Here is a 26309-nt window from a genome sequence, read left to right on the forward strand (position 1 = left end):
AACCTCTTAAAAATTTCACATCGTTTCGCTCCATCGGCAGCACCAACGAATTTATGGATTTTATTTGCCCTAGTTCTCCCTCTGTAAGTCCTTTCCAATTCTTTATCTTTTTTTTATTTTTTTTTTTTATACCAATTCATATTCATTTTCAATCGGGTGTGTCTTTCTATTCAAAATTTTCTGTATGTGTAAATAATTTTAGTTTTTTATACTTATTCATAACTTTTTCTTCCTTCTTTTTCAATGCTAATGATTTGCGCGTACAATGTTCAGAAGCAGAAATGGATTTTAACTAAATTTGTTTAATATTTGTTCAAATGGTGGTGCGTTGTTAAGTTAGTTGCTTGTAAGTAGAGTAACTCGGTTGACTCAGCCTTTTTCAACTGCTTATAATTTTTTCAGTTTTTATTTTTTTTATTTTAGTTCTCTTTTCTTTGCTTCCTTCTTTCTGTATTTCATTTCGTTTTTTTTTGAAATTCTGTTTGGCTGTTGCAAATGTGTGTTAATGTTTGAAGTGTCAAACATAAGTTGGGCTATAAAGTCTTGGACTTCTCGTTAATTGATCTCTGAAAGAGTATGCATATTTGGTTTTGAATTAAAAAAGAAGGAAAAAAAGTTAGAGATTTTATCTAATTGAACTTTTAAATAGGGACTTTTTACTGGCTAAGTATGAAAAGTTGTGAAATTAGTTTAATGTAATGACAAACTTGGTTTTGACTAATTACATTTCTATGTGATTAATTTTGTGGTTTTTATTTTATTCTTCATTGGTTGTCAGGTATGGGATGGAAATAAATTCTCTAAGTGTTTTGATGACATATATCCTTTTTCTGGACTCAGAGTTTGATTCTAAATTGCTTTTTAGCTTTAGAACGGTCATTGCTTTTGTATATCATTTTCCCTTAACAATGCTTACGGTTTTTGGCTTTGGAGCAAATGTGATCACGGTTATTATGATTTCTATTCTTGGAATCACGCAAAGGAATGCCGGAGGAAACCGGAGGGTAGGTTATTTTCTAATATATATTTATGATCTATTTAGCTGCAGAAATTACTGGGTGATGGAAAGTTGAATCTGGGTGCCTCTTGTTACCATTTATTTCTTAGTTTGTTTATATCCAAAATGATGTACTTTGTGAATAGAATACATCTGGAATTTCTTTCCTAAATTTAACCTCAAGTATTTGGTAATTGTTTGTAAGGATCAAAGTTTACCCTGTTGTATAACAATTGTAGTTATAAATTGTCAAATAAAAAATAATTCCAGAACATTTTACTCATTCTCCATGAATTTGGAGAATTGTGATTGCTTTGCATTAAATTCTACTGATGTAATTAACCTTTTGAAGTTCTATGTGTCTTGTATGGAAGAAGGCCATGGTATGATCCTTATTCTTTATGTTACATGACTATGCACAGAACCTTTGAATATCTCTTTGTTGTTGTAAACTGAAGTAGCAGAATGAACTTATAGTTTGATACATTTGTCACCACTTAGTCTCGTCTTGAGCATCAAGCAGTCAAATACCTGTATTGTTGCTGGTGAAATATTAATTCAGATGTAATCATGAAATCCTCATTCATTTTACTAATCCCAGCTGACATGAATTTAATTGCTTTGAACTTTTTTCTTCGGATATTGACCGTATTAACTGCTTCTTAACAATTTGTCCCCAATTTTTTTGTTGGCCAGTATTAGTCTAAATGGAGTGGTTGTTGTTAGTTTTGAGCTTCAATCAAACTTTTTTCACTCAATATGTGCCTACTTAATTGAAGTAACCCAGGAGTTATAAGCTAGCCCAAGATTACCATCTCCTGATTTCGGATGTGATAATAATTCTTTTCTCTCAACTTAAAAAAGAACTCTGTGCTGTTGTGAAAGGCAGATGGCCATAATTATTTCTCTATCTTAGATTTGTTGTTTACTCATTTTTAGAGATGACAAGGAATTTACATGCTAGTTTCCTTCTTTCTTTTCTCCTTCATTTCCTCTCAGCTTCTATTGACTATATTAGTAATTTGCAGATATTATGCTGTATGTTTTCTTATTTTCCTACAAGGTCTGCTTGTAGAGTGGTAGTCTATGAATGAGCTATACTTTAAATACCAATTCTTTTCTATTATTTTTTGAAGTAGAAAACTAGTGATACTCTTCCGTTTATGTGATTTTTATCATTGAGTAGTTATATTGACAGTAGAAAAACAAGAGCCTCCAAATTTCGTTTGGAAGTAATTGTTACATGTACTAACTATTTGACATAAATTACTTAGGTAAACTTAATAGAAAAGGTTGTTTTGTATTTTCTACCTCTCCTTGGAGTATGTTTGTCTTCTGTGGACATAATTTTGCTTCTGAAGGAAAGCCTTCACAGAGAATTTATTTCGCATCACGAGTGGCTTTCAAGATGTTCTCGGTTTGCTGTGTGGGTAAGTTTGCTAATTTTCAGTTGTTGGCTGTATCTGTTATGCATTTTGTTGTGATAGCTTAATATTTGTATTGTAACACTTTTCCTTTACAAATATTTAGATGATTATCATACTCTTCTCAACGTGTGCCTCTTTTCACTACATATTTTGCAACCATATCCTATGTTTCTGGTGGATTGTAAAGCCAGTAACAGGAATTCTCCATCTGCAAGTTGCTTTTCTTTCGTTGGAGGTACTACTTTTTGTTTCCATTTGAAGCTTCTTCTTTCTATAATGTTTAATTTCTACATGATTTATGTTGTTTCCAAATTTCTATTTTTAATGGGTTAGAACATGTCTATTTATGTTAAAATTTTATAATTTCAAATAAAAATGGTCTATAAATACATACATATGTTTTATATGTACCTATACAAATTATATGTAAATTACATTTATGTATGTATATGCTATAAATTATGTTTCTCCATCAAGTCTGAGAATTTAGAGGGATTGACTTAAGAATTAAACAAAAGAGGGTTCAGGAAAACTGATATTATGGGGAAGTTATTTAATTTTTTTGTCTCATGACTCAAAGTTCTTATTGAAGCTTGTATTGGATGTTGATAGATCTAACCTTCATGAACATTTACCAACTAGCTGCATATTGTGGTACTAAGGTTTATTAACCACCACAGAATCATCAAAAGATGAAACCTAAAAATTAAAATGGCCTCTTAGCTAGGTTTGTGCTTAATGTAATTCTTGGAGTGGCTACACTGTACATCTTAAAATATTATAGTAATCACTAATTGATCATTTCTTCCATTTACATATTATGAAACTTAGATTTCAGTAATTGAATTATGTGGTAGATGTTATTATAATATGTTTCAAGTTTGTGTTACAGGTTTTGGAATGTCTGAAAGAGAGTTGTATTCTTTTGTTGGATATTACATTTGCCATTTCTATTAACATTATGAGGATAAAGCGAGCATCTTCTAAGAGAAGGTATCACTTTGTCAATCATGCTGATAAATTTCCTTTTGGTTCTTTGTTCAAAAAAATCGTTTGAGGCAATCAGGTAGACCTACTGGTTGGTTAGCTACTTGAAAATTGTGGTCATATTGCATCACTGACATTGATTATTGAAATAAGCATATGGATATTTGGAAATACATGTAAAGAATGCTACTATATGTGCAGATAAGAATGCATCATGATGTCATTAATACCAATCTTTGATCCTGTCATGATTGGATATGATTCTTCAAAATTTTGAAATGTAAATAAGGGGGAATTTTCTTTCAAACATGAAGAGTAAATTAACTTCCTCCTGCACCTCGTATTGTATTTTTTTTTTTTTTCATTATCATTATTATTAGTCATGCCAGAGATCAGCATGCATCGTGTCTGAATATTCTCATTTTCTACCTTTCAAACTTATCCATTGCAATCACATTGATCTTCACTTTTGAACTACTTTGGTGACATAAAAGGCTCTCGCCTCTGTCTTTACTGCTTTTATTCAAGAATTGACATTTATTGGCTTCACATTAATCATTTTTTTGTTAAAAGTTATCTTGTTATTACAACATTCATCATGTACTAGTTTGACTGTCGGATTCAATATCTGCATATAACTTTTGCATTCATCATCTACTAGTGTGATTATCTGATCCAATATTTACATATGAGTAAATGTAATTTTTTTTAGAAGTTTCATCCTATAGGAATTCACTAAATGTGGTAAATGCTAACATGAATTGTAGTTCAATAGAAGAATCACTTCTTTCTGTTGACATCGATGTTGAGGAAGGTTCTAAGGTCTTTGTAAGTATTTGGCATTTTTATTTTTCTTCAATTCACTTTTTAATGATTTGTTGTATCATTATTTTTAACATATGTCATCTGTTATTAAATACTGTTATTTTTCAATTCGTATGCCCTGAAATTGTCCACATAAGACTGATTATAGTTTTTATTAGATGAAAGATGAAGAGGAGAGGGGAGCTGTTGGGTGTTTGAACCTTTTAGAGCTTTTGTCTTTAGTATGATTAAATACTCTGAACCAAAAACTTTTTCCCCTTTTTTTTCAGCAATACAATTCTGGTTTGTTATAGTACCTCATTAAATCATGTTGATCTTTCTAACCCTAGTATTGAAGAAAATTACTCTCTTGACTATTTCTCTGTCCCTTTGGAGAGGAAATTTAGAAAACATGTGAAGTTATATTTTGACCTTGACCAATAAGATGAAACAATATTATTAGAGATATTATGGTTTATTAATTATATATGTATCTTAATTACATAACAGTTTTCAATCTAAAGCTAGTGCTTCATTATGTTCTGAGGCATGTTCTGTAGAATTTTCAGCAAAAAATTTAGTTGCACATTAGTGAATGTAGGTATCTGAGGTGCTAGCTCACTGCCTGGCCATGAAGAAAATTTTTCTTGAGGTGTTCCATGAAGTGAGCATTATGTAAATAAATAAATGACGTTGATCTAGCTTTTACATGACAGAATGTGTTTCAACTTGCCATGAAAAAGCTGGAAAGCACATATTGGAAAGTTCATACCCAATTTATGAAGCATTCCTTCAAGAACCTTTGAGATTTTTCGTCGGAATTAATTAAGAAATTCATGGCAAAAAAAGTTTATATATATATATAATTCCCCAATCCCAATCGAAACGACCAAAAAGGATATATGAGTTAATATATGCTATAAGGTTGAAAATATCATTAATAAAAACAAGAACCGGAATCTTATGTTATCTTTTATGATAATCATCCACGACTGAAACGTAGCTTAATGCCTGAACCCTAATGATAAATGATGTGAGAAAAACAAAATTGTATATATATAGATATGTATATTCGCATAGAGTTTCTTATTCTGGCAGTGTGATTTCTACTAGGTCTTCCTATGATTTGAAACTCAATTTTTTAATGTCTTATACACTAGGTAAATATGAGCTAGATCCACCATTCTGTAAAAAATTCTTGATTGCAGTTATTGTTGGAAACTGATTGGAATTACTTGTAGTTGAATAAACAAATCTTGTTTGACTGAATATCTAAATACATTTTGGATGAAACAGAGCTGTTTGATTGGCCTGTTTGCAATATTGGACCTGCTTAAAGCTGTTTATTAGTCTCTTTATTTTTCTGGAAGTCACTATTTATTTGCAATTTTCTGGTATTGTCTGGCTGTCAAAGGGAAACAATCAAAGCTATTGGGATCCTACCTTCGAATCTATCAATTCTATGATGAATCATGGAGTGATAAAGCAACTTGAATTTGAAGATTTGCTTGGGCTACCTGTTGATATGGATCCTTCTGCCTGTCATTATAAATTGTTAAGCTGCTGGGAAACTCAGGATAGTAGCAATTCCAGCAATCCGTCATTACTTAGAGCAATATGTTGTGCATATGGATACCCATATCTTTGTCTGGGCTTGTTAAAGGTATATATATTTCATCATATGCTTTCCACCTAGATGCGTAGACACACACGCATGAAAGGATATCTTAGACATGTTAGATAACTTTCAAAATCAATGAGTTCTACTAAAATTTATGGTTTATTTTTGAAAAAATTTATAGGAGAAAGTATTTGCATGATCATTCCCGTTTTGTTGAGTCATTGTTGTCATTCCTTTTTCCCCCCTTTGTATGTATTTGTATGTGCTTGTATTAGTTTGTGTCATGCATATGTACACATATCTGTTTAGCAGTTCACTATACAGCTGGAGGATCCCGGGATCAAATCCATTTCAGGGCATTCATAAGTTAGTGGGGAATTGCTGTTATATGACTAAAACTAATATTTTTCAGGTGCTCAATGATTGCATTGGCTTTGCTGGACCTTTGCTTCTCAATAGGCTCATTAAATTTCTTCAACAAGGTTTGTGGCAATTTCAGTTTTTAGTTACATTGTTAAAATGTTGAAGTGCGTTTCATAATTTGAATTCAGCTTTTACTTTGTCATTCCTTTGTATCAGCTTCGGAATGTTTTATTGTAATTTGGTTTGAGCATTTATAAGATTTTGTATTAAATGAAAACTGCATCACGGCTAAAATACCTTCCAAGAATCCTAGCTGTGGCTGCTTGCAAGATTATGTTGTCAGTTTCACTTAAGATGCTATGTGTGATATTAGCATGACTAAGTTATGCCTTCATTAATTAGATGAAGTAACCCAAGCACCCATCACCGTTACATGTACGTATTTATCATGTTCAGATGTAATATTGAGTTAATTAATGACTTCTTTTTTTCTCATTATCTCTGTTCTTCTGTTTAGTTCTTTTGAGTATCTATCTATAGGAAATTTAGGCAACATGAATAGCCAAAGTACTTCACCCGTTTAATCAAATTATTTTAAAGATGATAATGTATTGGCATATGGATTGCTGCACTTTATTATTCCTGGACTAGAAAGTGTTTTCTTGAGGTGATTTAGTTATTGGCATTTGATCTGTTGTCGGTGGTCTGTTTACAATTAATTGTAATCATCATAATAACTTGTCTTTTTTATATAGATTGATTCTCTACTTTAGCAAATGAGGCTGCATTGTGATGCTTAGTGCTGCTGTTTAGTATTGTCATGTAATGGCAACTGAATTGCTGACTTTTGGGTTCTTATTTGTGCTGTAAATACTAATGTAATAACTGCTTCTCAGTTGATTTTGAGGTGTTTTAAGGTTTATGATTCAGAAGTTTTCCCTTCTAGTCTTTTGTTTTCTTTTTTTTTGTATTTACTGTTATAGCATTCAATTTAGTTTATGGCAGGGTAGTTCTATTTAGTTTATAGTTGTTTGAATGCCCCAGTGATTTGGTTGCTAACTAATGTGTTGGATCATTGTTTGGCATTTTCTCAATTCATGTTTTAGCTAGCAATAGAACATTCAAGATTTACATAAATACCTGGCCTATTGTTTTACTGTTTACTGCTCAATAATCCTGTATTATGAAGTTTTAATTGGATATTAGCTTTATTGACTAATGTCTGTCCCTTTGTTTCTTCTTTCAGGTTCTGGAAATTTGGATGGTTATGTTCTTGCAATAGCCTTGGGCCTCACATCTATCTTTAAGTAAATCTTACCCTGTTGAAAAATAAATTTATATTTTCTTTGCTTATTTGTTTTAACTCGTAGTTTGCATTTCTAGTAATTGCTTTCCTTGAAAAGTTTTAATTATAGTAGTTCTGAGCAATATAGGACTACACATGCAAAAGTAAGTTCAGGGGAAAGAGTGTTTATCTTATTTTTGGGTGAAATAAACATTCTTAAGTCAGTCTTAAGAAAAATCCCTTGTTCTGTTGAGGTTACCAATAAATAAAATAAAATAAAGTCAGTCTTAAGTAACAGATACAATTTTTACCTCCTAGGAGAATCTTTGTTTGATAGTTTTTACTTCTAAATGTCACGAAATATGGGTAAGATACTTGTTGATCTGTACCACTATTGCTCCTCAGTGAATCACTGTGTTGGGTGAATCCCTATGAAAAGGAACCTAGACTGTAGTTTTTTTAATTGTATCAAACTATTAAGATTTTCTATTGTTTCATATTAAAAAATGAAATATAAATTGACCATTAAGATATTCTCTCAGATAAATCTTTCTCCTAATGGGTCTGTTTTTATTCCTCAAAACTCCAAAGAATGCAGTGATGCATTATTGCAAGTTCTTCAGTCCCAGTCCTTGAGCTCAAACAGCGAGTCCATCGTGGAATGAATTTAAAATCTGGAATTGACACAATAATCAGATTATAGGTTATAAGTTTATAAACTTAACCCATCCCTTTTGGGATGGAACAGATTCACTAATTCCTTGATTTAGTTAGTAAACAGAGTTTGAACTAGGAAGTACACGTCTAGATGTGACTAGAAGCTAAAAAAGGGTATTCTGAGACATTGTTATAATTGGGTTCATTGATATTTCTGGAATAATTGATGCTATTTTTACATATAATTATACTCAATTCTACAGAATTCTTTAATCTTAAAAGGGATATTGTAGTTTCAAATAGGAGGGTTGGTTTTTTGTCCAGTTTTTGTTAAATTGATTAATTGTATGCGATAGTAGGTAGAAACAATGCTCTTGAGAAGTCCTATTGAGACCAAGAAATAGAGGCCCTCTTGCCATCCAACCCAGATATTCTACTATGGTGGTCATTTACTATCTAGCTTCACCATGAGTATTCAAATCTCAATGTATAGTTGTCTCTTATGTTCTAGTTCATGTGTCTTACAGGATTTCATGATTGAAGGCTGAGTATGTACATTTAAAGATAACAATCATATAGCTTGCAGTTATGATCAATATGACATTTTTAGAATAAACCTCTTTGTTTTAGCCCTCCTTTGTTTGCTTGAAGATCAATTCTTAATTTCCAGTGCATGGTAACAAAATATTATGTTCATTCTATTATAAAGTGCAAAAGTTATTATCATTGAAGGATTTTGCCAATGATGCAGATCCTTTCTTGATACGCAATATACTTTTTATCTGTCAAAGCTGAAGTTCAAATTACGATCAAGTATGATGACTGTTATCTATCAGAAGGTATGTTAAATTGTGTTGCTGGCTAAGTTTTGAAACATGAATTTATATGTTATAGACATGATATTATTGGACAATATGTTCACTTTTGCCAATTGATATCTGCAATTGATGCGTATTGAGACAAATAGCAGTTACCAACTGAGGAGTCGTTTTCCTTTTTTTTTTTCTTCTGGTATTTATGTATAAGAAAGTATATTTTATTAGCAGTTGAAACTGAGATGAAGTTTAAAAAATGGGCTAAGACCAACTTACAAACTAAAATCCTAACTAGGGATGACCACCCTATACAAAGACAATAAAAAACAAGTCTCACCCCAAGTGAACCAGGTCCTTCCTGTCAATGTTTTTGGCACTGTGCATTAAAATTATATGAGTTTATTGATAGGAGAGTCAATGGGTTTAAACTGAAACCACCTAAGTTTAATTTAATCTTTATGTTTATTATGGAAATGTTTTAAGACTTTTCTCAAGATACCATCGATAGTTTATCTTTTGGTCAGGAAACTTCATGTTTATGAAGTTTGTAAGCTAGATAAGTCGAATATTAATGTGTTTTCTCTTCTTTTGGTTTAGCCCTTCAGCATATTATATCTTCTCTTGCTTTATTGTCTACTTTACCATCATTCATACTTTGATCTCAGTGTCTATATCTTAGCTTAGCAAAGCGAGCAAAATTTTCGGGTGGAGAGATACAGACATTCATGTCTGTAGATGCTGATCGAATTGTGAATTTGTGCCACAGTTTGCATGATATGTGGAGGTAATAATATAATTATTTGGTAAGTTTACGACTCATAACATTTTCTGCTGTTTAGTAGGTACTAACAACTGCAATATTTTTGTTTGTTTGTTGTTTTTCTTCTTCTTCTTTGTTCTTTCCTTTTTCTTTTAAATTTTTTAATATTGTTGCAAGTAGAAAACAGTATAGTCTACTAGCATTAATAGACTAGGAACTGAGTTGCTCCAATCACCATTGGAGTCAAGATTTCTTCAGGAGAAATCAAGGAAAAGACCAAAACAACTGAATATTAGAAATTATAGAGAAAAGACTAAAGTTTTATATTCTGAAATCTGCCCTATGAGTGAACATTCCTTCCTAGGATATATTTAAAGCCCTTATATTTTCCTAGTCTTTATTTAATATTGTCTTTTAAAGACAAGACTGACTTTCAATTCAATGCTCTGTTTCATGCATTTTGACTAGACTCTTTGACTACCCAGTTATAAATTAAAAAACAATCCAAACATTCCTTTACTGTTTGCATTAAATATCCTAGCTTATATATATTGCAAAAATTATAATAAATTATTATTGAATATTGAGTTTATGTTTGTATGCTGTACTTTACTTTTATTTATTTATTTATTTTTTGCATTTTGAGAGAAAATATGCAAATTGTCATCAATTAATAATAGACAGCTCCTTGTCAATCAATTGGTTATGCACACATTGGTTATAAGTCATTGTTAAAAACCGGCTTGTGAAAGAGTGGTGTGCGAGTGCTTATAAACACAATTGCAATACAATTCAGCATATACTTTTGATGCTGAAATCCGCGGTGGCTCATGTACTGACCTACGTGACTTTGTAGTTCTTGCACATGACCAAGTAGCAGTTCTCCCCAACTTCAGGTCCGCCTGTCTGCAATTAGGGTCCTCCTCACTTACATATGTTCTAATACTTATTGTTAGTACACACTGAGTAGAACATACCCTTAAAAACCGGCTTTTAAGGGAATGGTGTCCAAATGCTTTTAAGACCAATTGTCAAGCCTTAACCTAGCAACGTCAGACTCAATTGGGTTGTTACACAATGGCTAAGGAACACTGATACCTTGTAACATGCAGAGTGTGCTTGATGAATAGAGGTCAGTACATGAGTAACAAAGGTATATAATGTATTCACTGCATTGGAGATGTCTCTTAAAGCCAATAGTTTTCTTCTTCTTTGTCTTAATGTTTCTTTTTTGGTTGAGACCTTCTAGTAAATGTGGTTCAGGCCCTTACCAAAAATCTATCAGAAAAAGAAAAAGGAAATAAATCACTTTAGTGAAGATTCAAATAACACCACTACATCATGGCTTGTTATGAAGCTTTATTTTATTCTGCCTTTTCCCCTGTTGACTTGGCATCTAATTTAGTAGATTGGCACTTTGTTCTCTTTAATTTCAGTTTAACTAGTCATTAAGTATCAATCTTTGAGATATAAGTGTCGACCAAAATTTATTTCTGAACTGTTCTTTTAATAGCACTACTATTAAGCTTATTTACTTCAATATTTTGCTGCCTTCTGCATATAATCTAATTTTGATTTAATTTCATATATGGCTTGATCCTTGGTATCCAGTGTTTTAATCATTTAAGTTTTTATGAATTTTCAGCCTCCCTTTACAAATTGGAATAGCGTTATACCTTCTGTATACACAAGTCAAATTTGCTTTTGTTTCGGGACTTGCAATAACCATTTTACTCATACCAGGTATAATATAACTTGTTAGAGCTATGTTAATCAAGTAGTCTCAAGTTTGAATTCCCTTTCTTCTCTGTTGCCTTAATTAAATGATAATAACCTGTGTTTGTGTTTATCGTTGTATTATGGTTTTGGTTGTATTTGTGGTTGTGATTGTTTTTGATATGTGACTTGCATGTGGAAGGTTTTGGATTTGGTGGTAACTTAAGAACTCTTAGAATCCTTTTGAACAATGACTCAATTGGTATTGAATGCAAAATCTTTTTAAATATATTTTATCATTTTGTTGGCATCTGAAAGAGTTAAGAGTATAATTTAGTTGACCTATATTTATTTGTGTGCTTGTAGTTGACCTTTGATTTTATGGATAGTTGACATAATTTTAAGTTAATCATGTATAATCAATAGTTTCTTTGCTATAGTGGCTCATCAACACTCTATTGTCACACAATCATGTTGTTTCATTTTGCTGAGGACAAATCTAATTTTCATGGTGGATACTGCTTTCCTGCAGTGAATAAATGGATTTCTACATTAATTGCAAATGCGACTGAGAAAATGATGAAGCAAAAGGATGAGAGGTACGTATGTGTTTCCCATATGGTTGTTTATTCCTTTTAGTCCTTATAAACTTTGAAAAATCAGTTTATGATCTTATTTCTATTTCCCTGAAGATTTAGTAGGTATACTTGCCTTTATAAGTGATGACTTAAAGTAGGAATTGAAAGATAATATATTATTATTAGTGTTGGAGGGCAGATATGTCATTAAAATTAGATGATATCATTGCACAAGAACAATGTAAATTTGAACATTAGTTCAGTCAATTACTCTCTATCCAGTTTGATCCAGTTTTGAATTGTGTTGTAGGGGTCTTGATCATGCATACTTATTTACTTTTATTTAATTCAAAATAGTTAACCTACTTTTGTTACCTTTATCTGAAATTTTTAATATTATGCTGCATATAATGGTCTATTTACTGCTTAGGCAAGATAATCACGTTAATGTGGATGAATAGGAGCAACTGCTCTACAATTAAACTTAGTATACAGCAGATTGATGAAATTTTCGAGGTTTGTTATTGATAATTACTGGTGACTTGGCTTTTGCCCCTATCCCTGGTCTTAAACATGTCCATTAGGTCTGATGAAAGATTTTGAAGAATAATATAAGGATCCAGGAGGGAGACACCTTGTTAACGTTGCATCAGTAAATTTTCTTTGAAAGGGTTAACGGCCTGGCCCTATATTTTATGCATTGATTTTGATAGCTTGGTATTTGCCGTTAATTGAAATTCAATGGAAAAATTGTAGCAATTACAGTGACAATGAGAACACTCAAAACTCCAATTGTTATGGTTGTGAAGTTCATATAAAATTCCAATAAATATATGATAGCAGTTACTGCATGTAAAAGAAATGTCATGTGAAGCACTTTTTATGATTTGAAAATATTTACATTCTAATTTTCTCCGACAGGATTAGAAGGACAGGAGAAATTTTGACGCATATTCGCACTCTAAAGATGTATGGCTGGGAGCATCTATTTTCTTGCTGGTTGATGGAGACAAGATCCTCAGAAGTGCAGCACCTATCGGTATGATACTGCTAATGCTTTAAAGAATGATATAGGAAACATGATACATCTTTTGTATTCTATAATTCTTATATAGTTCTCAACCATTATCTTTGACTCCTTTCTAGACTCGGAAGTATTTGGATGCATGGTGTGTATTCTTTTGGGCTACTACACCAACGCTTTTTTCTTTATTCACATTTGGACTCTTTGTGTTGATGGGGTATGATCTTGATGCAGCAACGGTATGCTGAAACTCTCAAGCTACTTGTGAGAACTTAATGGAAAAAGTTCTTTATTTTTTTCAATTCCTATCTTTAATTTCCATTTTTTTTGGGCATGCTCACAACAGCATTGTTTTAACTGGTGTAATTGATCTCTCTGAGAATCACTATTGCAGGTCTTCACTTGTCTAGCTTTGTTTAATAGTTTGATCTCTCCTCTCAATTCATTTCCATGGGTCATTAATGGATTGATTGATGTGAGTTTTCCATGTTCCATTAGCATTGAGTTATAATCGTTTCATATTAAAGTTATTGATGAAGCTGCTACTCTTTCTGTTTACTTGATCCCAGGCCTTCATATCGGCCAGACGGTTGAGCAGGTTCCTCTGTTGTGCTGATTCCAAATCTGAAAGGGAACTGGAAGTTAATTCTCCATCATGTTTATCAACTGACCAATATGATTCTACCTTTGAAGATATGGCAGTTATCATGCATGACGCATCCTGTTCTTGGTCTAGTGGTGATGAAAAGGATCTAAATTTGGTGCTAAATCATGTCAATTTACACCTACCAAAGGGTTCTTTTATTGCAGTTATTGGGGAGGTTAAGTATCTGCCTGCAAACTTTGATTATTCTATTTATTTATTGTTGTTTTATACATACAACTGCAGTACGTTAGGTGCTATAAAATTTAAGAATCATTTTTTTTTTTTTTTTAAATCTGATAGTGCCTTCTCTTGAGTTCCCAAATATCTTGGCAAGGGAATGGAGACCATAGCTTTTCCTTAAAAATCTTTGTTTATGGAATATACTTATGTTTATCATATATTTTCATGGAAGTGATAATGTCCATTGTATCATGCAAATATAAGTTGATATGTTTAGATAGTAAGACCAACATGCAATCGGTTACTCTTCAGCTCTGTTTAAATTAATTTATAGTGCACTAAACATATGATTTAGTTTATGTCAAAAAATGGATAATTAGAGTTATAATGTATGTGGAAGCAGTTAGTTTGTGTCAGCAGATCAAGCAACTAAATTTTATTTGGTTAGGTGCTATAAAACTTAAGAACCTTTTTTTTTTCAATCTGATAGTGCCTTGTCTTGATCCCAAATATCTTGGCAAGGGAATGGAGATCTTAGCATTTCCTTAAAAATCTTGTTTATGGAATATACTTATGTTTATCATATATTTTCATGGAAGTGATAATGTACATTGTATCATGCAAATATAAGTTGATATGTTTATATAGTAAGACCAACGCGCAATCGGTTAGTCTTCAGCTTTGATTAAATTTAATTTATGGTGCACTAAACATATGATTTAGTTTGTGTCAAAAATTAATGGATAATTGGGGATATAATGTATGATGAAGCAGTCAGTTTTTGTCAGCAGATCAAGCAACTAAATTTTTTTTTTTTGCTTTGTTTTTTTTTTTTTTTCCAAATCTATTTTTCCTTTGATCATATGATTTAGTTTTCAGATTTCTTAAATGTTCAATATCTATAATGGCAATGAAAAACATACTCAGTATTTTGAACGAGCTAGTTAATGGTTTTCAGATGAGTTTCCCATCAAGGAGTGGACTTCTGGAAGGGTATTTTGCTTCCATGAAGCAAGTGAATAATTCTTTTAACAAATATATCGTCATCCTTGCTTAAGGCAATAGGAAATGATGAAACAGAAATGAATTCTAATAATCTGATATAATACAAGCTACATTAGAAGCTTCTATTCAGGTAGAAATGTTTTATATATACAAAACAATCTAGGTAGATCTTTTGATGTGTGTGTGTGTGCGCGTGTGCGTGTGCGTGTGTATCTATAGCATGAGTGATGAAACTACCATCCTATACTTGGGGTTTGGCTAAAGTGGTGTAAGGGTAGAGTGGGGTTGGATAGGTCTTTTATTCAATTCTTTGAACTCTATAGACCCTTTCATTTTTTCACTGTTAGATTTATTTCTTAAGGATTTGACTAATTTTTTATCCTTTGAATGGAAATGGTTGTATTGAGAGAGACTAATAATTTAAATTGTGTGTATCGTTGTAATCTTTTCTTTGGACAATTAATGTCTCTCGCTTTACCATGTAGAGTTTATCTAATATTGGTTCAGCCAAGAAAGGAATCTTATTGGCAACACTATGGAATGCTAGATGTGACATCTAGAAATCATAGAATTAAAACTATAATTATGAAATAATGAATGCAGGTTCTCAATAGATATAAATTTGATCAAATTTCTGATAGTACAAATCTTGTGCTCTGTGCAAGCTTTTATTTCCTTTCCTGTATATATTTTTCTCTCAGCTATCTGCATGTACACAGGTTGGTTCTGGTAAATCATCCCTCTTAAATTCTATATTGGGAGAGACTCTGCTCGTCTGCGGATCAATACATTCAAGTGGCTCTATAGCATATGTTCCACAGGTTTATAAACTTTCTGTAGATTGAGCTTGCAATGTCTAAGAACACTGAATACAGAATATTCATACATTTGCATTTTCTGAACTGTAGGTCCCCTGGATTTTGTCAGGAACTATACGTAATAATGTATTGTTTGGGAAGAATTATGATCCAGGAAGGTGTAAATCTATCTTCTACATAAAAAGAAAAAAAAAATTCCTTATCTTTTTTCTTCTTGTATTACGTGGCTTCTTTGCTCCATTTCTTTCCATTAGTGGAATATGTTTAGTATCAACTAGTTCATAAGATCTTTATTTATTTATTTATTTTTTAAGAAGACTTTTGAAAGGATATTTTCCTACTTCTTTTAACTGTAGAAAATTATTTTATATGGAGCAGATATTCTGATGTTGTAAGGGCATGTGCACTTGATGTTGATATCTCATTAATGATTGGAAATGACATGTCTTATATTGGAGAGAAAGGACTTAACTTATCTGGTGGACAGAGAGCTCGTCTTGCTTTGGCAAGGTTGTATCATATATGTGCTCATTTTTTCTTACTTTGTAATGAATTAGCCTAAATTTTCATACTTTGTAATGAATTAGCCTAAATTTTCATACTTGGCTTACTGGCCTGTAACTAACAGGGCTATCTATCATGGCGCTGACATATATATGCTTGATGACGTCCTCAGTGCAGTTGATGCACAAGTTGCTAGATGGATTTTATCAAATGGTATTATGGGCCCTTTGATGGCTCAAAAGACCCGTATTCTTTGTACCCATAATGTTCAGGTAATTCCGTGAGTTTCTCTGGTTTTCTTTAGATATCCATATATGTCTTTGCTCAGATACTCATATGAAATTTAAATTGATTTCAAAGTTTTCTGTATTGAACCGGTGCAGCAATAGATCTAAAGACCAATTTCCTGGCTTTATGTGTATTTTAAATTCCAGTGTCATGCAGTTTCTAAAATGGATGTAATCTGCCTTTAAACCTCACAGGCAATATCTTCTGCTGATATGATTATTGTAATGGACAAAGGCCATGTGACGTGGGTGGGAAATTCAGATGAGTTGGCAGTTTCTATGTATTCGGGTTTCTCTTCACTGAACGAATTTGATACATTACACTTGCAAAGACAAGAATGCAGCACAAGTGCTTGCACTCAAGACAAACCAAATCATCCGGAGGAGAAAGATGTTGTCTCTATGTTAGATGGAGCTCAAGACATACTTGAAGTTGAGCAGAGAAAAGAGGGTAGAGTCGAACTTACTGTATACAAGTAAGACATGATATGTAAAGGAAATTTTAGTACTGGAAATAGAGGTGTCTAGGCGTTCCCTACTTTATAATGTCACAGGCCATTTTTCTGTTAACATTTACAATTTTTTAATTGTTATCTTGCAGAAATTATGCCGCATTTTCTGGCTGGGTCATTACATTTGTAATATGTCTCTCAGCCATATTAATGCAAGCTTCTCGTAATGGAAATGACCTGTGGCTGTCATATTGGGTTGATACAACAGGGAGCAATGAGACACAATACTCCACATCCTTTTATTTGGTAATTAGTTTCCCTCATTTTCTCTATGATGCTAATTTGCATGCATGTATACATGTCCTTTAAAACCTTTGTTTAGAAGATAATTTTTTTTTTCGGGGTTGCTATGAGTCAATATCAAATGTACAAAAAATCAGTATGATTAGAATTGATGAGATCCTTACTTCTATATTTTTCAAACCGCTATCTATTAGCTGTAGAACAAGTTTGATCTTGTTGAAAGTTTAAGTTTTTGCAAACTTATGAAAGTTTAAGTTTTTGCAAACTTATCTATCTATTAGGTTGTATAAGTTGTTTCAACTTTGTGTTTAAATGTCTTTACATTTGTGAAATAATAAGATTATACTGGGTATTACAGTTATAAAGCTGAGTTATGCAGGTCTTTTTTTTTTTTTTTTTTAAAAATAAAAAAAAATTATATTATGAATTTGAACTTCCGTTTCATCATAGTTTAGGTAGATCAAAGAATAACTGAAAATGAGTTGCTACAAAGTTCTGTTGGAAATTCATGGTCTCAGTTCTGGAAGATATTAAACTCACCTAAACTGTACAAAGCCTTAATACTTTTCCATTTAACATGTGGAAAAAATTGCTCTTGATTGTAAGAATTTCTGTGTTTTGTGGTTATGTTCATTTCTTCACTAGTATCCCACATTGGGACAGTAAACTTGCTGACTTTGAGAGGTTATTTCTAATTCTGTGGACTTACTAATTGATGGTGCAGGTCATCCTTTGCACCTTTTGTATCGCAAATTCATTTCTTACGTTGCTGAGGGCTTTCTCATTTGCATATGGTGGCTTACAAGCTGCAGTTCAGGTGCACAACACACTGATTAATAAAATCATTAATGCTCCTGTTCTATTCTTTGATCAGACACCAGGTGGACGAATACTTAACAGGTTAGAATGGGGGTATTGCTTTGGATCATGCCACTTGTGTTATGTCTTACTCCTCTTACTGAACAGTTTTTTTTCCTCTATTGGTGCCCTGTTCACTGATTCTGTAGTATATTTACCCTGCATTTTTGCATTTTGTAGATTTTCTTCAGATCTCTACACAATTGATGATTCTCTTCCATTCATCCTCAACATTCTCGTAGCTAATTTTGTTGGCCTATTGGGGATTGCAGTAGTTTTGTCATATGTGCAGGTACTGTAATAAAAACCTTCTTTTTTTTCTTCTGTAATGCTATTCTCTGATAGAAATCTATCTTTTTAACTATATATTCTGAGAAAAAACTGTTGTTTTAAAGGGTGGTTGTATATGTGTAGGTCTTCTTCTTGCTTCTACTTCTACCGTTTTGGTACATATATAGCAAGCTACAGGTATTTGTTTTTACTTGGTAATCTTCAGGTTTCAAAATTAAATTTTGTGATCAAATATGATACCTGAAAAGAGTTAAGTGCTTGTAGCTGCATATGGGTGCACATTTGTGTAATTCTTGAAGAGTTAGAATAGAAGAAAATGTGAAGTTTTCTGATGGCTCAACCATTTCTGAAGAAAGAGAGATTTTTCACATCAGTTGTGGATATAAAACCTTTCAAATCTTTAGTAGAGGTTCCACAGAATTTACATCATATAGACTATGAAAGCTTGAATTATGTGTTCTCTGAATGGTTGTATAACACCCTTTGAAGAACAATGGATGCTTGACAGATGAGGGACTTGCTTAAGTTTGAACAATTAGAACTTATTTATGCTTTTCATTTTAATAGCACTAGGAGAAAACAGGTATGAAAACAACTGCTTTGCTGTTTATGAAGGATATAGAAGATGTTTGTTTAGATCCTAAATCGCAGTACAGGCATTGTTTTCAATTCATCACCCATAGCCTTTCTACCTTTGGAATCTGATTTTATGGCAATGTTTCTTAGACAATATTATGATGTTAGCTGATGCATTATTTTTTGTTTTGTTTTTTTTTTTTTTTTTAATATATTCAACCCCATTAGGCTTTGATTTAAGGCTTCTGAAATCATAAACTAATATTACTTCTAGAAAATCTGAGTACAAGGATTTAAATTTGCCATCAAGAATATGTTTCCTAGCTTTTTGTTTGACTTGATTTTTACTTTAAACACAACTATTTTGAGCTGGAATTTTGAGGCACATTGTATGACAAATTTTCATTTTAAATTGAGTTTCAATGGAAGGGAATCAGATTCATGTTCAAATCCTTCTAATTAGCTAGAAATTCTTCAGTTCTTCTACAGGTCAACATCAAGGGAACTTCGGAGGCTGGACAGTGTTTCTCGTTCTCCAATATATACATCGTTTACTGAGACACTTGATGGTTCATCAACTATAAGGGCTTTCAAGTCTGAGGTAGATGTTTGTATTATTATTTTTCTGGGTCTCTTGCATTAGATAATAGTCGTTTGTCTGTTTTGGCAGACTTGAGGAAGAATTTTCAAAACAAACAATTTTTGAAATTTTTCAATATGTTACAGCCTAAATATGTTATTGACCTTACCCATCAACTTTAGCTTTTGGGATGATAGTTTCTTAACATAGAGTTCAAACCAAGTCAACCAAGTGGTCATTTGTTTGAATCCCTGCATTACATCATTTAATCATGCGTAGTCATGCTTGCTTATTGTTATGTGTAACTGCTGTGAATATGGTAGTATTAGATTTAAATGTATTGCACATTAGGGGGAGTTTAGAGCTTGAATACTATTGTTGGAGTTTTACCTAGCTTAATCTTGTTTTGGGTCAAGGAATCACTGAACACCATATAATTTGTTTGTCTTGCTGTTTCTTGAAGTTCCATTCAAGTGTAGTGTGTCGGACGATTAAAATAATTCTTTTTGAATAAAATTATGTTTAACACTGTGCTCCATGTCTGAAATAGTTTGTAAAGGATGTCTAGAATAGAAAGTTAAGGGCCGTTCATTTCCATTTTCATTTCCCTTTTTTGTAGTTTTTTTTCTTTGTAATATGTGCAATTTTTTGTTCACTAACCAAAACCAAATTTGGTTCTTGAAAATGAAAAATTCAGGAAATCAGCCTTTAAGGCTTAAAATCCAAAAATGGACCATTTCGTGCATCAATGTGATGCCTAGAAATTGATGAAAGACAAAAAAAAAATTATAAAATATTTTATATGATAAATTGTATTGAAAGTGAAAGGAATATTGAAGACTTTTGTATTATAAATAACAAAATTTTCAAAATTGGTATTTAAGAATACTGATGGGACTTGGATAATGAGGGTGTAGGAAAAGTGAAATAAGATAACAAGTAGTGGATTGAGGGGATGTTGGGTGGAAACTTCCATGGGTTTAGGCTAGGAAAGGTGGCGATTGGGGGTTAGGACAGCAAAGGAATTCAGTTAGGGAGAGAGAGAGGGAGCTGGAGGATAAAAAGAGAGGCAGAGAGCTGATTAGGGCAGAGAAGAATATAAGGAAATTTGGGAGGAGCTAAACCTTGAAGTTAGCAATTAGGGAGGAGCTGGCCCTCGAAGTCCAGCATTGTTTTTCCTTTCATAGTTTGATTTTGTCCTTTTGGGTTGATGTGTTGGGCATATTTTGTTGTTTGCTACCATTGTTATCAATTTGTTGAATATCAATACACATCTATTTTCTTCCTATTTCTTGGATGTTGGCTGCTATTATTTTACTGTTTTGTTGAGTTTTGGGACTGGGTTCTCATCAATTGGTATTAGAGCAGTTTGGTTGTGGGATGGTTGGTACAAGAATGGAAGTTAGAATATCAAATGTTGAGAGGGAAGTGTCAAAACTTGGGAGAGATATTGGTGTTGTTTTGGATGGTTTGATGGAAATACGAGCTTGGATGAGAAGGAAAGATGAAGAAGAAGTAAGGAGAAGAGATCGAGAGAAATCACCGGAAGTTCTATAGTCATCGAGAACTATTTACAATCAAAATCTAGGAAATCAAACGGAGGCAGGAGGAACTTATGAATCTATTCAGCACCTAGACGTGTTGGAGGAAGACCAGAGTAAGTTTGAGGTTGTTTCAGCCCTGTTAAGTGAAGAGAAAGAAGAAATTTTGAGGGCTGCTATTGTAATTGGGCTGAAACCTAAAATTAGGGTTAAAGTAAGATTGGGTCAATCCAACTCAATAGTCCGATTAATTAAGTTGGCCTAAAGAATAGAGGAAAAAAATTGGGCTTGGGAGGATTTAAAATTTGGGCTGAGCAAACATGGGAAAACAAATATAATTGGGCTGCAAAGTTATTCTAGTCTCTGTAGGCTTGAAGACCAGCCCAAAACCCAATTCAAGTTTGACCCACCCGGATCTAATAGCCAGATTAATACCCATTTCCCAAATCAGACTCATATTCGACGAAGCTTCACTGAAAATCATTCCAGTTCAGGGTCAATGCCCATGATCAACAACGAATCGACCCCTTTCTGGCGAACGATAGAAGATGAGGAATAGTTGGGTAAAGAAGAAGAGGGCGGTGAAGGAGTGGAGGAGCGGGATGGTGTCGGGTAAACAATCTCCATCTTCCCACCTTGAGGACAAGGTGGTAGTGCTTGGGGAGGGTAATGATGGGACTTGGATAATGAGGGTGTAGGAAAAGTGAAATAAGATGGCAAAGTAGTGGATTGAGAGGATGTTGGGTGGAAACTTCCATGGGTTTACGCTAGGACAGGTGGCGATTGGGGGTTAGGATAGCAAAGGAATTCAGTTAGGGAGAGAGAGAGAGAGAGAGCTCTGGAGGATAAAAAGAGAGGCAGAGAGCTGATTAGGGCAGAGAAGAATATAGGGAAATTTGGGAGGAGCTAACCCTTGAAGTTAACAATTAGGGAGGAGCTAGCCCTTGAAGTCCAGCATTGTTTTTCCTTTCATAGTTTGATTTTGTCCTTTTGGGTTGATGTGCTGGGTATATTTTGTTGTTTGCTACCATTGTTATCAATTTGTTGAATATCAATACACATATTTATTTTCTTCCTATTTCTTGGCTGTTCGCTGTTATTATTTTACTGTTTTGTTGAGTTTTGGGAGTGAGTTCTCATCAAATACTATGTTTTATGTTTTAATTTTAATGCTCTTAATAAAAATTTTAATTTGATTTTTAAAATTATTAAAGATGTTCATTGATTATTTTAAGTCAATTTGTATTCCTTTTATTTGATTTTTTGTATAATTTGGTCCAACTTAAAAAATTAAATTGTTCTATTTTTATTTTTCACATATTAAATAAAAATAAAAATAATCTTTTTTCATATAACTCATTTTGTATTATAATTAGTGAACGTGTTTTCTCCATTTTAAATTTTCAAATTCTGTTTTTGAAAATGATAATGACCACAAAAGTCCTTTGATTCCAATTTTTTGAAGTAGCGTGCTAGCTGGATTGTTAGTTTTGAATCTTTGAGATGTCAAGCATGATATAAACATGTTTTCGTAAGAGGAAAACATATAAAGCATTGAGAATATTCTAAAAGACATGAGAGACTGATATTGCTTAAAGAATGTGCAGCATAACGCTCAAGTGATTTAAGATATCAATGATATAATTTCTAGCAGTATCCTTTGGCCACACTAGAAGGAAGCGCCCAGGCATAAAACCTTGCATGATTTATCATAATTAAAGTTTTAGTTCAATAATTTTTTGATGAAATTCAATACTAATTTGATTATTACACTAAATGCTTCCAAAAGTAATCGAATTTGTATGTGTTGCTAACAAAAATATAAGTGGTGGACAGGAATACTTCTTGGCCAAATTCAATGAGCATGTGGCCTTGTATCAGCGAACTTCTTATTCAGAGTTGACAGCTAGTTTATGGCTTTCCTTGCGCCTTCAGGTATATTGCAGAACTGAAATATTTGTCTATAATAAGGTGATAAATATCCTAAAAGATACAGTAACTCTTTGTGCTGACATTTGATGTCAATACACTGAAGTTATCATTAGATTTGAAGGATTATTTGCAATTTCACTATGACATTTTGAAGCTTTAACTTCAAATGCATTTGATATTATATGATTATATTTGTAATCTGCTGTGATTTTTTAGTGATTAGTGATCTTCTTTCAGTTATTAGCAGCATTTATCATCTCGTTTGTTGCGACAATGGCTGTTATTGGATCTGGTGGCAATTTGCCCATTAGTTTTGGTACCCCAGGGCTGGTATCTTGTTTATCCCTCATTTCTTAGACTTTTTACATGTTTAGTCCTCATTTTGAGATATGCATACCACTTGAGTTATTGCATCAATAACATAACATGTTGAACTGATCAAATGATTTTATATGTTATTTTACTTTACAGGTAGGATTGGCACTCTCATATGCAGCACCGATTGTTTCTTTGTTGGGGAGTTTTTTGACAAGTTTTACTGAAACAGAGAAGGAAATGGTTTCAATTGAGAGAGTTCTTGAGGTACGGAGAGATCTTATTCTCGTATGTATGCTTCCGATCTGATTACTTACATTTAGTTCTATTGCCAGTATATGGATGTACCACAAGAAGAACTCAGTGGACACCAGCCTCTGAGCACAGATTGGCCATTTCATGGATTGATTGAGTTTCAGAATGTTACCATGAGATATAAGCGTTCGTTACCAGCTGCACTGCATGATGTCACATTCACTATAGTGGGAGGAACACAGGTCAGGACACATAAAACTTGATATGCACAACTGTACAGTTTGCATTCAGTAATATAATTCTGTGTTTGGAAGTAAAGTTCTCAATAGTTGGCTCTTCTCATTGTACATTTATTTTCAATTAGGTTGGAATTATTGGAAGAACGGGTGCTGGAAAATCTAGTGTCCTGAATGCCCTTTTTCGCCTCACCCCTATATGTGGTGGGCGGATTCTGGTGGATGGACTTGACATAAACAGTGCCCCTTTGAGAGATCTTCGTGCACATTTAGCCATTGTTCCTCAGAGTCCCTTCTTATTTCAGGGATCATTAAGGTACAAATTCATTATTTCATTTTCTCCATTTAATGTGGATGTGCTTTCTTTTGGTGTAAGGTAGACATTGATGCTACAGCTTAGAATCATTTGAACAACATATCCCATACATGTGTGTATGCCATGTAATTTTCTAGGGACAACCTAGATCCACTGCGGATGTGCAATGACTTGAAAATTTGGAATATTTTGGAGAAATGCCATGTGAAGGAGGAAGTTGAAGCAGCAGGTGGATTGGATATTCATGTGAAGGAATCTGGGATGTCATTTTCTGTTGGGCAAAGGCAGCTTCTTTGTCTTGCACGTGCTCTTCTGAAATCATCGAAGGTAAAAGAGGGATATTTTTATTGCATCAACTTGAAATGATCCTAGACTCTTTCAAAGATGTAAATAAGTTTTCATTAAATGTAGTTTGGCAAATGTGCAAAAGAAACTTATCATTGCTGACTTTTTACTTAGCAAGCACTTACAACATTTTTGCTGATATGAAAATGATCTTTATGTTTGTTGAAGTAGTATGATTGTTCACCTGAAAGTTACATCATCACTTTTATTCCAACTAAAAGGGTTGCAACCATATCAAGACCTGCATTTTGAGCATGTTTGACATCTCTTTCCCTCTTCTTGGACCTTCTACTTGCACCAAGCTATCTATTTTCAAGTGGTGTTGTTGGTTTTCTTGAATTCACCTGAACCATTTTAATGGTGCTTACTGCTCAGTCATCCATTTCACCATTTGGATAGTATTTCATCTCCTTGATTAAGCTTAATCTTGTTTTATATTCCTCTAGTCCCTTCTGTTTTCGTTATACTATAAATTAGCTTATGGTTTTCGCAAAAAAAATACCAAAACAAGGAATTGATAATAGATAAAAACAAGAAAGGAACAGAAAAAGGGAGATTTTGTTGTATATGTGATTTTTTGAAAGTTTAGTTTTGGGTATCATGATTCATCACGAGTTTCAAAGACATTCTACAAATATGTTGGTTTAGTTGGCTTTGTAAACCAGTTTCTGAGGGGAAAATGCTTATTCGTTTGTGTGTCCATGAAAAAGAGTGAAAATAGTACTCACAATATTGAAAATTTCAGGTACTCTGTTTGGATGAATGCACAGCTAATGTTGATACTCAAACAGCTTCAATCCTACAAAATACAATATCTAGTGAATGTAGAGGCATGACAGTTATCACAATTGCTCATCGAATTTCGACAATTTTGAATATGGACAAGATCCTAATTCTTGATCATGGAAACCTGGTATGCTTCTTCATTGCCATTGTTTTTTTCCGCCTTTAGGGAGGAGAAAATATTTAAAGGTTTTGGACATGTTGATGACTGTAATATACTCTAGGTGAAAAGTAATTTTTTTAAAACAAATTTGCTCAAAGCATAGTATCTTTCTGTTGATCATTGTTCAATAGAGCAAATTAGGTTATTGTGAGGTTGTGAATAGGAGAATCATGGATTGTGAGTTCCTTTACCATAGAGAAGATTGGTAGGATAATACCAATTACGTTGCTGAGTATGGCATGATAGGCCAATAGCAGACCTCTTTTGAAATCTGCTGTGAAGGATGAAAATAGTCTTTAATCCTCAAAAGTAAATAGTTTGTATCTCTGCTTTCAGTAATTGACATGGAAATGGGAAAGTTTTTTATGGTAAATTGGTGGGAACACTATATTTTTGGTGGTTGCATAATTTGAAACAAGCATTAAGCATCCAAGCAATTTTCAGTTTTGTGATCTAAAATAATTAGGTCCAAGTGCTAAATTGCCCCTTGAAATTGCCTAAGAGTTGAATGAATATTCTTTCTGCTGTGTAGGTTGAAGAAGGAAACCCTCAAACTCTTATGCAAGATGAATCCTCCATATTTTCAAAATTTGCTAGGGCTTCAACGATGTAATGCTGATATCTTATTATTCATCTCAAGTAGGTTTGTGCCGTAACTGACCTTTTGTTGTAACTTTATAGATCATTAATAACTTAAGTATGCCCTTTTAGCAATTGAATCTGATCTTGAATCTGCTCACTGTAAAATGCTAATTCTACTAGTGATAGATATAATCTGTATTCAGTATAACTAGTTCAAACTTTTGTTTTTTATTTTTAACTTCGGCTGTTGAAATGTTATTTCACTAGTGATGATAAAGTATATGATTGTTTCCACAAAATTTTATTC

General features: G+C 32.9%; 1 protein-coding gene across 3 annotated transcripts; it reads left to right on the forward strand.

The window, feature by feature from the left end:
* On the forward strand, positions 1 to 26309 carry LOC116128345 (ABC transporter C family member 13). 3 transcript variants are annotated; one of them, XM_031414057.1, is made up of 35 exons: positions 1 to 83; positions 779 to 1004; positions 2272 to 2427; positions 2528 to 2659; positions 3317 to 3417; positions 4179 to 4239; positions 5630 to 5878; positions 6249 to 6318; positions 7446 to 7506; positions 8893 to 8980; positions 9622 to 9740; positions 11362 to 11459; positions 11965 to 12031; positions 12932 to 13049; positions 13157 to 13273; positions 13429 to 13509; positions 13604 to 13855; positions 15585 to 15686; positions 15774 to 15841; positions 16062 to 16193; positions 16312 to 16459; positions 16670 to 16950; positions 17076 to 17232; positions 17954 to 18129; positions 18268 to 18379; positions 18502 to 18555; positions 19433 to 19555; positions 22912 to 23010; positions 23245 to 23337; positions 23479 to 23589; positions 23658 to 23819; positions 23942 to 24129; positions 24267 to 24456; positions 25220 to 25387; positions 25953 to 26307. In XM_031414057.1, the coding sequence occupies exons 2-35, from the start codon at positions 786 to 788 to the stop codon at positions 26031 to 26033; spliced, it is 4434 nt and encodes a 1477-aa protein (XP_031269917.1). In that variant the 5' UTR covers positions 1 to 83; positions 779 to 785; the 3' UTR covers positions 26034 to 26307. The 3 variants fall into 3 exon arrangements, with proteins under 3 accessions (XP_031269917.1, XP_031269918.1, XP_031269919.1); XM_031414058.1 differs by lacking the exon at positions 23245 to 23337 and having other exon boundaries at positions 25953 to 26309; XM_031414059.1 differs by lacking the exons at positions 1 to 83; positions 779 to 1004; positions 2272 to 2427; positions 2528 to 2659; positions 4179 to 4239 and having other exon boundaries at positions 3360 to 3417; positions 25953 to 26242.

Source organism: Pistacia vera, unplaced genomic scaffold, assembly GCF_008641045.1.
Source record: "Pistacia vera cultivar Batoury unplaced genomic scaffold, PisVer_v2 Contig2, whole genome shotgun sequence".
Taxonomy (NCBI): Eukaryota; Viridiplantae; Streptophyta; class Magnoliopsida; order Sapindales; family Anacardiaceae; genus Pistacia; species Pistacia vera.